The sequence below is a fragment of the Mytilus californianus genome, unplaced genomic scaffold (genome assembly GCF_021869535.1).
Source record: "Mytilus californianus isolate M0D057914Y unplaced genomic scaffold, xbMytCali1.0.p SCAF_1, whole genome shotgun sequence".
NCBI classification, from domain to species: Eukaryota; Metazoa; Mollusca; class Bivalvia; order Mytilida; family Mytilidae; genus Mytilus; species Mytilus californianus.
The window spans coordinates 32135725-32147922 of NW_026262581.1; the positions used below are offsets into that span (position 1 = coordinate 32135725).

Consider the following 12198-nt stretch of genomic DNA (forward strand, 5'->3'; position numbering starts at 1 on the left):
CACAAAACTAACAATGATTCTTCAATAATGCACATTAGGAAACGATAGATTAGAATAGAGCACTTAAAATATTGTGTAAATTGACCTGGCTTATGTTTGCTTACTTCAGATTTATACTTCCCAATAAACAAATTATACAAGTGATGAAGAGTAGATTGTCGACTGAACTTCAATTCTGCTTTCTGTGTCTGAAATGAATAAGTCAAAATGTTTGTCTACCCCATACAGATGACAATATCATATAACAAAAGTTAGATTTCATTTTGAATTTACACGCGCATGCAATAGAACCTACGCTAAAATGTAGTCAAGTGACACAAAGGTGATTTGGTATACCTTTGTAATTATCAAGATATAGCATAAACGTGAATGGGACATGAACACAACAAAAAGTAATGTAATATATATCATATTAAAACAATGTTTGTACATCACAAAGTATCCATCAGATTTTCTCAATGAGCATCTGAAATCACTGATAAACATGTAGAATTGATAACATAAAATAGAACTATAATTACATTAGATATTTCTGCTAATTCACTCCAGAATTCTTGATCATTCACTGGCTCTACTCGTATGAAGAAAGGAGCGATGAGTTTTCTATATCTTGGTATATCTTTATGGAACAATAATTTCTGTGGTGGTGACTCCTGTTTAATTTCATGTAAAAATATAATTACTCATGCTTCCTTTGAAACAGAATTTTAGCAATAATATTTGCGTGCATATATTTTATTTGAAATGTTACTCTTTCATCTTACCGAAAAATCGTAATTTGGCAATGTAACCAATTCAACAATACAGTTATTCGACATTCGTTTCAGTGCGTTTAGATTGTGGCAAATTCTTTATGGCATCATCTAAGTAAATAAGTGAAATACAACAGCATAAACTAAAACTGTCTATAAATCAGATAATTCAGTTAAATAAAAATCTGACCTTGTTAACTTTGTGGGCTGTCTGCGTAAAGCTTTCTACAAACACTTGTCTAAGAATGTCCAAACATGGTTCAACATGACCAGGCACATTGACATCGAACAGTATGTCTGGTTTTCCTATCAATGGAGCCCAAACTCGCGCGGCATAACTAAATTAGAAAATACAAAATTAGAAATTAATATCTACAGTATTAAAAATAAAGTGCGGAACACCTAACATGATGTTTCATGTTCTCGGACTGAAAACAAATTGTTTGTATCATGATGAAATAATATAGTTCATCAAGTATCTTCCTAATAGCATGCACATATACTGGGTAAATAAAAAATAAGTTAGATGGATTTGGTCCCTTTTCGTTTGTCCTTTTTGGTCATATAACTCTTCAACTCTTTCGTTTTTTTACATCATTGGCTTTCAAATTTTTGGCTTTGAGCGTTCCTGATGAAGGAAAATATACTAAGTACTTCGGACGCATGCAATTTATAAATGTTATTTTGACATTAATATAGAATAAAAATATATGTTGTAGCATAGCGTAAGAGAAAGAAACTTTAAACCGATATATTTCACCGTTAAACAGATGTATGTGTGTCTAAAATTCACTATTAAATTTGAAAAATAATCTTTATTGAAGCTATATGCTTACATGAATAAATATAAGGAACACTCACCACTCATTTTTCCATGCTTGTAGAACATCGGACTCAATTTTATAGTCGTTTCCCAATTTATCTAACATGCAGAGGAAGTATCGAATTGATATGGACAGTGATTGAGAGTCTATCAATCCCTCAAACGTTGAATCAATGTAGTCGGTAAGGAGCAACTGGAGATAAGTAAGTGAATATAAATGCAAAGCGTTCCAACTACATGCTAACTGGAATGTTCTGTTTTGCTTTTCTCAATGAAACCGACGATGAAAGGCATCACTTGATTTTAACTTGCTTTTTCATATATATATATATATATATATATAGAAGTCTATAAAAAGGACCAACCAGCAAATTTACTATGTACCGGATCGTCTAGAATAGACGATACTGTGCAGATAAGGAAAAAAATTATATAAGTCTAGAGATTTGCACAACGATACTAATATAAGATGGTATTATACGAAGATGTTGTTAATAAATCGTGTTGACAAATATTTCGGCTTAACAAATAGCCTTCTTCGGTGTCAATTATTTTATTGTTAAAATAATTGACACCGAAGAAGGCTATTTGTTAAGCCGAAATATTTGTCAACACGATTTATTAACAACATCTTCATATAATACCATCTTATATTAGTATCGTTGTGCAAATCTCTAGACTTATATATATATATATATATATATATTTATGTAAGCATCAGATCTTTGTCCAGCCTCAAATCTATGTCCTTTCCTCAAATATGTGTCCTATTCTATATGGTGTCATAAATGAATGATCTTTCTTTTCTCAAATCTGTGTCCTTTTCAACAAGTCATGCATTGTCACATGTTGACGTCAGAAATAATTTGTTGTCAAAGATTTCACATTCGAATTAAATCCACATCAATTAAGGCCATTGAAAAGTACACGTGTGTTGATATATGAACTAGAGGGGTTCGAAAGGAATAAATTACTCTGGGAATAAGGGTGACTAAACCAAGGAAAGAGAAGAAGAGAACTTAAATAGAGTGGAGTACAAATTAGGAATATAATAGAAAAAAGTTTTGAGAGATTTTCGTTAGGGGCTTACGGGATGGAGGGAATGGGGAGAAGAAGGAGGGAAATAGGAATCAGGGGAACGCCCAAATCTTTAATGCTAATGGTTAATGGTTAAATAGATTCCTGACTTTTTTTAGTTGAAATTATGTGCTTTGTCAAGCCCTTTCCAACTGATTTTTTGTTGTGTACCAGATTAGATAGTGGCTGAGCACTTCAACCCCTCTGTATTCTTTCTGTGACTGTGTAAGTCACGTCACATTACTGCAAACTAACCTTATGAACAAGACACGAATTAGAATGAACAAAGGATCAAAGATTTGAGTGTCCAGACGTCATGGGATAGAGATTTGAGACATAACATAGATTTAGCTCTGCAATATATTATCATCTTTGTGGAACACATTTTACCTCAGGTATTTACGGATATTTACGGAACGAATTCATAAAAAAATTTAAAAAAAACAATAAAAGATCAGAGTGATTTAGATTATAGTTAAACTTATGAAACTATTGTTAAGGATTCAGACTCGACCGCAACAGATTACGACTAGAGAGAAAGTTAAAAACAATATACATCCTCAACGATTTTTCTTCGTTTCGAAAGTACTTCCGTACTTTAAATTTCTTATATATGAAAACATCAAGAGATGAAATGTTTGCTCAGTCTCGGTTTTAATGATATAAGGTATTTTTGAATACTACAGGAAATATGGATGCAGATGGAATGGAATATCAAATGCGTCTTTCACCAAATAATCAAGGTTGACAAAACATGGTACAATATTTGACATTGGGCAAGCAGATGTTACTCTCGACCTCGGACAATTCGAACCTGGGATAAATCAAATAGCTATGTCGAGTTGCTTCGAATTCAACTTATTAATGTTCGACTGTATGACTTATTGTAATGTGGCTATGTAATCATGGTGTTTTATAATGTATACAAATGTTGAATATTTTTAGATAAAATCGTAAAATGAAAAAAAAATTAAAAAAAACATTGCAATTTTATATTGATATAAAGATGGACACAAATGGAGTCCAGAATATTTGACATTTAGATGTAAAATCGTTAGTTTTGTGTCGAGCCGTTGACCTTGGATTCTCACATTAGTGATTCTGTTCAAAAATGTGTTGGTGATTGTGTCACAGTGTTTAAAAAGTGCAATCATGAATATTATCATATACATAAAAAAAAAGTCTTCGGTTTGTCTATGAGAAGTTCGATAAAAGGACCGTCGTCGAGTCGGAAACAATCTTTGAAATTATGACCATTCGGAAACAGGAGCTTCTTCAACTATACAAATTCTCATGTTAACACTACCCTTGGGAATACAGTGATGTCACTAGACACAATATAATTGTTTTTATCATACGCTCGTTTCCTGCCTAAATTTCAATCGATTTAGATTTATCGTAACTAAAATGTAGGAATAAACAGTGTTGGTTTATTCTTACCCATAGGGTAAAAGAAGAGCTATTATTGTGACTTTTCAGTTTGCAGTAATACCGAAAGATCATCTGCATACGCGAGTAAACGACTTTTTACATATTAGTTGATTAAACATTCCAGGGAGTGTATTACTTTTAATAGTTTCATTGATAGATGGTTGGATTTAAAAGTTATTGAACGAAGGGTTCTTGCTGGTAAAATTCCGACAACAGCCAGAAACAACTTGTTTAGACTGGGCCGGTTTATCTTGTCCATTGATGTACCAAAATCCTTAGCATAAAGACTAACGATATCATTTGAACGAGAACCAGAACACTTGTTCACGTTTCAGTGGAGTTGAATGATAACTGGTCCATTATATAAGGCTTTTGTTTGCTAACTTTAGCTTTAAATTAAAGGGGTTTATCATTTCAATCTTACCTTTGTATGAAATAATCGATTCAAAAAGATGTCACCAAAGTCAGATTCTCTATTAGACTTTATGTCATCCGGAAGATTTGGCTAAAATATATGTAAAGTCTCATATATAAATGTACGCAATAATATGTGTTATTTTTTTAACTTACATCAAACAAAAATGTATAACTATTTCATTCCGAACACGAAACAAAAAAGAAGAAAGATAAGACTGTTGTCTTGCCCGATATATAGAATATAAACTGTAAAATGCATTAAAGTTTCAAACGGCATATTGAAGGGTCTATAAAAATCATCAAAATATATGAAAATAAAGAATTCAACAAAAACGGGGAACAAATATGTGAACAACCCAGTGATGAGATATGCACAACTACTAAATGGTGTATTTAATGTCAAGTGAATTATCAATGATCTGTGAAGAAAAGTTAAAAGCTGAAACGTTAGTAGAAGCGACATACTTTAGCAAAGAATTTACTTAATGTGAGTATCGGACGTATATGTATTCTAAAATGTTATTCACGAAATAAAATATGACACTTGTTGCACGAACTGTCATGTGATAACATATTGAAAATCGGTAAACTGCTATCGCCTAAATTTATCAATTGATCATCAATTGGTCATTGAGGTTAACGTTAGGGAGACCAAAAACAAACCTCTAAAAAACCATCAATGCATATATGAATACAGAGTGGAGAGGAAAAAAACCCCAGAATAACGGAATAAGTCAGTAAATATGTCAGATATGTTAGTAAAATAGTATGCATTAAGAAGTCTCTTAAACGGAAAGTTATTTAATTGGTTATCATTAAAAAGCACCCACCCTTAGTATATGTCCTCAACTCATAAACTAATCAGGATATCAATTTACTTACTGAAAACGTTTCTTTTAGAGAAATATATTGACAAGCTTGACATTTTGACTGGGTATGAATTCGCATGGCGAATGATATATGCATACCATACTCTTACCTTGTCGAAGTTCCCGGTCTCCGTTTTGAGTGTATGCTATTCAATCAATGGCCTTGATTTATCATAAATTTTCTAGTTCATGCTATCTGTCAATAAGACAGACGACTAGAAATATATGAAATAAACAATGATGTTACAATCAATGAATAAATGATAATGAGTACAAAGTAACATGGGGGAAAAAACGAGAGTGAATCGATTAATTGAGGATTAAATGGGAAAGCTGTTAAAGTGATCATAATGTAATTTTGTCATTAATAAGCAATGCAGCTGAGTACATTAATTCTTAATTTATAAACAAAACAGGACATCAATTTACTTACCGAACAGGTTTCCTTAAAAGAAACACAAAACTAATATAAAAGAGGAGCAGGCATTGCAAAATATTTTATAGTAGGTCTTTTGATAGGATATATAGTAAAGTAATAAATATTTTTGGATGAGTAAAACTATGATAATTGGAATAAAATGCACAAATAATGAATTAATCATTATATGTAAAGGGAGAATTCATTAAAAATTTGTATTTAATGTAAAGGGAGACAACTGCAAGGTATTACTCTTAAACGGAAACATGTTTACATAATGTACTCTTTTAATATCTAGAAAGTTCAATATGTACATATTGAATGCACAGCTTTTAAGGAGTATAGCTCTTTTCCAACACAAAAATGCACATCAAAGAATACATCAACTATATAATAAATATTTATGAATTAATGAAACCCAAATGTAATAAGTCCTTCAACAGTCTTGCAGTTTTGAAATTCGAAACTTATATTTTATTTTTGTATTATTAAACGGGAAGAAATTGTTGAACCTCCGCAAACATAGTTTTGTAACATGAATAAATCTGTCTGTCCTTCCGCGTATCTACCGATGTGCATTGTAAGCGCAACTTCCCCCTAAACCGCTGGGCAGATAGTTATGAAAATTTCCACAGTTGTATAACACTATCTGATGATGTGCAGAAAGGATTATTATCCCTGTCTAACTTATTAATGATGAGAAAATAAAATCTTTTTTCTTTTTTATACAAATAGTATTGTACGGCCGTGTATCCTATTTGGGTTCACTCACTCACAGATTCAGTCTTTGTCGAAAAGTAATATAAGATATCCTTGAGTGATATATTTCATAACATGGTTATTGTCAATACTCGTGAGCGTCGTCGTCTTCTTACACTTTTTCGATAACAATAAAAGATGGGTCGAAACTGTAAAATGATAAGCAATGCAAAGTATATTTTTGACATGTGAGCTAATCAGGCTCTTATGAGACACTAATTCATTTTTGGTAACTTGCAATCTTAGTTTGACGAAGAAAAAAAAACTCTTATCCGAAATATGCAGGAACAATATTTTCTCTCGGAAATACATAACAGACTAAATAGCTGCTTATGAATATAGTGTAATGTTCTTCTGCATTGGAAAACTCTGGAAATAAGAGTATAGTGTAGTGTTCTACTGTATTTCAATACTCTGGAAATAAGAGTATAGTGTAATGTTCTACTGCATTTCAATACTCTGGAAATAAGAGTATAGTGTAGTGTTCTACTGCATTTCAATACTCTGGAAATAAGAGTATAGTGTAATGTTCTACTGCATTTCAATACTCTGGAAAGTGAGTACTCATTTGACGTAAATTCGACCAACAGCTGTTTTTTTTTAAACTATAAAAAATGCAATTCCTCCGCCCCCGCCAAACCCTCGGCCCAAAGAGACGACTCACTATATAGAGATACACTCAAACTTATTAACACGTAATTAGATTACAGATTCATTTGACAAATTAAGCCTTTAATAGCAAGAAAACATTTTAATATTTATTCTCTGTGGATACTACTCTCAAATAATTTTGCATTTTGAACGGACAGTCGTGTGGAGAGGATAAGTCTTTTTGAACTCAGAACCTGTTTTACGACACGTATTAATTAAGAAACACTAAATCATATAATGATAGGACTATGCTATACTTATTTAGACTATACCTTCTGCATCCAAATTGATCTGGCTTTAGTCTGCAATTTCTCATGTCAATATTCTTATCTCGGCAATATTTTATAAAAGAAAAGTATGTTGCAGTGAAAAGAGAATAGCTGCGATGCTTTCGATTGTGTCTTCTTTCTTTTCAAAAATAAACATTGTTTCTTGTAATCTGGGGAGGAAAACTGCTAACATCATCTATTTACACATATAGACATAAAATAATGACCCCTTGAACTGACAATCGTTTGGACAGGATATTTCCTATATACCTCCAAATTGTTTGCAAGACATGTGAATATACAACACATTTAATAAAAACACCATAAAGACCGAATTGTCCCTTTCAGGTTATACCTTGATCTGAATTAGTCAAAAACATTTAGCCTGTAATTTTACTTTTTATGTTCTTACACTTATCCCGGAAATATGACATAAATAGAAAATAAGTGTTTCATGGAAAGGGGTAGTAGCTATATATGATGCTGTTTGTTGTCACTCTCCTTTCTGTTCAAATGTGACACAATATTGTTTCTGTTATTCTTTGCAACTGCTCACATCACAATTTTTGAATACTCAACAGTTCTAAACGGGCAGTCGTTTAGACAGGGTGATCTTATATACCCTCAAATTCGTTTGCCAGGCGTATACAAATACCATACGCAGCTATACAAGTCACAATAAGAGTCGATAACTCTAGCGCTGCAGATCGGCTGGTAAAATGTCGATAAGTTCTTACATTTAATTATTTAATTATGTGCACTTTATCTCTACACCAGGTCACATTTCGATAAAAATGTTGTCAAATAAAGTAACCAAAAACAAATAATAAATTGTCCAAGAAGACCAAAATGACATAGAAGTTTACAACTATAGGTCACCTTACGGACTTCAACAATGAGCAAAACCCATACCGCATTGTCAACTATAAAAGGCCCCGAAATGAAAAATGTAAAACATTTCAAACGAGAAAAACTAGCGGCCTGATTTGTGTACAAAACCATGAACGAAAAACATATATGATATACAACACCTGTTTATAGGCTCCTGATTTGGGTCAAGCAGATACAGAATGTTAGCATGTTTAGAGTTTACCATTACCTGAACCGGTATTCTTATCCCGGAAATATGTTATGAAGTTGAGTATTTGTTGCAGAGAAAGTGGTTAGTAGATGTGATGCTATCAGTTATACCCCTTTCTTTTCAAAATGACACAGTATTGTTTCTTATATTCTGTGCAAACTGCTCAAAAGGAATACAAATTCGTGATAATTATAGATTATAACATGCCCTTCTCCATATTAGCCCTGGTATCATCCCGATACGTCCATATCAGCCCGAGGCTATAGCCGAGGGCCGATATGGGTCGAGGGATGTTACCTGGGTCAATATGGAAAAGACATGTTATAATCTATTTATCACATGTTTAACTTTTGCAGAAAATGGAAAAAAGTTCAACTATAACGATTAAATTAACCATAACAGGTAAAATCTAAAAAGATTTATCACATTTTCAATTATTTTTTTTTTTCGTTTGCTGCATACAAATTTATTGTAACATTTCCCTTTATTTTTGAATATGATAATACACAAAAGCGAGAATTTGGCATAACTGAACCTAAATCGATAACAGTTGGTTGGACATTGTTACAAGTGGCCATTGTAGCAGAATTCTTATAACTTTCAATACAAACACCGTCATTGTTCGCCATTGTCGTTAAGGACGCAAGACGTCACGTCATTTGGAATCAGGGCACAATAACAAATAACCACTTTTTTGCCCCGCGCAGCAATATGAGTAGGACAATTTTGCGGTTATTGCATATGCAAAACCCAATGTTTTCGTAAGAAATATGTGATAGAGGATTATACAATGCTTGATAAGGATTTTAATCCGTGATTACGATCATTCGAATTCAACGTAGATTTTAGGTGGTCCTAAATGCATAGAGTATGTCTTTCTTACAGTAATTATAGGAATGCTTAATAGCAGACAGACAAAGACCTTTATTAAAAGTAATCGGTTCGAGTCCGTTTTACCGGTATATAAAAGTCAAAATTTAATGTACATATACAAGTTAGCGCCGCCAACTTTCAGATGATCTGTACATATACGTCTTACTTTCCACTTTTTTTATCAGTAGCAAGAATATATATCCAATATGAAGGAGAACAATAGGGGATAAAAAGTAACTTTAAAAGTGAGTAAACGACTCGATTCCGTTTTTCCGTAGTAAAGTTTGCCGATAATTTAGTAATGTACCCTATAAACATGCAATTCATTCAGAAGCAAATTTGTGCTAATGTTGAATGACTCACTATGACTTTGAGACTTAGAACAGCAATAAAAACACTCATCCGTTATGATTTTATATCTCAAATTAATATCAATATCCTTTCTATTTCATCATTAAAAACAATCAATTGTATGATATATACTGAGAAAAAAAGTTTAACATCAAATAATTTTAATATCATATTCAAAATTTAAATATTCTTCTAAACATAACAATAAACAAACTATCATAACAAAGAAAATCAACCAAAAGACTAAATTCTTAATCAACAGATACATTTATTAAAAATATATTTCCGCAACTTTGTAAATTGTCATTTCAAAAGTTTTTTTAATGAGATATATGTTTCTAAACTTTTTTTACTCGGTAGTTCATGAAATAAAGCAAAAATATATACTTACACTTTTCATTGGAATTTTTGCTTAAAAATCGTGGAACATTAGTCAATGAATTGAATTAAAAAACGTATACAGATAAATAAAGTACATTTCAGAAGTTTATACGGCCAGTCCGATAACTGTAATAACATATTATTTATGTAGATAATTCGTATATGAACTTGACACCTGTTAGAACTTTTCGGAACGCAAAGGATATTCAATTTACATCAGATAACATTTGTGTTCGAAACGAGATGCTAGATTATAAGGTCGTTAATGGCTCTTCCGTCACTTTTATTTGTTTAAATGTTAATTAACAAGGACTGAATGGTAACAGATTTATTTGGTTCAGTTGCACATACGCCTTATTTCGATACATAACAACAACGAAGGGGGTTAAGAACTACGGTGAAAAAATATTTGAAAACTGTGAGTTTCTGCTGCATCAGTAATATTTAAATTCGGTTTGTGATAATGTTCGTAATTGAAATTGAGGTTGTCCATTTAAGATTTAAAATCACTGGCTGTTGATAAGTTTTATTTCATCGAGTGAAAGGTAGTATAGGATCACTTAGAATTGTTTATTAATTCGTCCTTTTCATGTTAGGTTATAAACGTATGCACAACATATTCTCTTATCGACAAGTGATGTCTAGTGTCAATTCCTTATTTCTTTGATTTTATTTATTCGATATATATCTTTTTAACAAAAGTACTTATTTACAAAATCATCAATCCCCTCCCCTCCCTCCATTTTGAAATTGAAAACGGTACCGCGAATGTGAGCTGGTTCCTATTTTAATTTTTTCTTAGGGGTAACAGATATAGGGGAGACATTATTTTAGATCTCGACAGCTTCTATTCTTATTTCAGTATTAGTTCAATGAAAAGATAACTAAATTTTAAAATATACATAAAAATGACAATTCATCAATATGATTTACCATCTCAAATAAAAGAACTGCTTATTAAAACTTGAAGACATATTTTCTTCATAAAATTAAAATTTCCAGGATAAGAGTATTTTGTAAGAGTAATTTATCGGCATAAAAGTAATTCCCGGATAAGTGTATGACAAACATACATGTTTTGTACTACCAGCATTTTATGATAGTATAAAGCATGTACTGAGAATTTCATGTCATATTAAGAATACACAAAAAATTAGAATATTTTTTGGAATAATGTTATAAGGACAATCTGCAATAAAATAATTATCTTTAATTCTATGGGACTCATGAGCATGTGAATTAGAACATGCAGAATGACATATCGTTAATAGCAACATTTATCGAAAATAAAAGATAATTAATATACATGTACCAAGTGCCATTTTTGTGTTTCAGAAACCTCGCCTTCGTCATTGCTTGACATCAGTAATGTAATATCCTCTGATGTAACACTTTCAGTTCGAAATCCTGATGAATTAGCTGGAAAATTAAAATAAGAACTGAAGAACATTTCACTAATACAATATATAACAGTTTAGCAGAATACAAGAAAAATATAGTTGCTGCATTTCAATCTACTATAATAGAATTAATAATGGAAACGGGGAAGTTCCAAAGAAACAACAACCCGAACAAAGAGCAGAAAACAGCCCACCGATTGGTCTTCAACGCAGCGAAAAAAAAATCCCATAACCGGAGTCGGGCTCCAGCTAAACCCCTAAACAATAATGTATACTAGTTCAGCGAAATTGAAGCCTAACCAAACTCCGAAACATATAAATGAACCAAATAAAGAAAAAAAAACCACAGAAGACTAACACAGATAAATGGTTCCTGACTAGGGGCGAAAATGAGGCAGGTTTAAACATATTTTGTTAGATCTTAACCCTCACGCTGTACCTCTACCTACGATATTTTACCAGTATTAAAATCGACGGCGTTTGATATAGCATCTGACAAAAAGGTATCAAGAATGTAATGTAAATATCACAAAACACATACAAACTACAACAACTCAAGTCTGGGCGATAACACAACTGAAAAGGGTATCTATGAAGTAATTAAAAAAGTGTTTGCATAAGTAATGTTTTGAAAACTTTCATCTAA

The 12198-nt window shown here is 31.9% G+C and overlaps 1 protein-coding gene across 17 annotated transcripts in view; it reads right to left on the reverse strand.

Moving 5' to 3' along the window:
• Window positions 1–12198, reverse strand: part of LOC127718597 (plexin-B1-like) — a 338385-nt gene that overhangs the window by 231033 nt on the left and 95154 nt on the right. For 3 of the 17 annotated variants that reach the window (XM_052224681.1, XM_052224680.1, XM_052224670.1), the window contains exons 25-31: window positions 11465–11571; window positions 5803–5814; window positions 4508–4588; window positions 1614–1768; window positions 943–1090; window positions 522–653; window positions 105–188 (exon numbers count right to left, since the gene is read on the reverse strand). The exons of 9 other annotated variants lie outside the window; for them this stretch is intronic. In XM_052224681.1, the coding sequence (XP_052080641.1) occupies window positions 105–188; window positions 522–653; window positions 943–1090; window positions 1614–1768; window positions 4508–4588; window positions 5803–5814; window positions 11465–11571 (719 nt within the window). The remainder of the gene's footprint in view (window positions 1–104; window positions 189–521; window positions 654–942; window positions 1091–1613; window positions 1769–4507; window positions 4589–5802; window positions 5815–11464; window positions 11572–12198) is intronic. 5 more of the 17 variants (XM_052224677.1, XM_052224682.1, XM_052224685.1 and 2 more) reach the window with 5 other exon arrangements.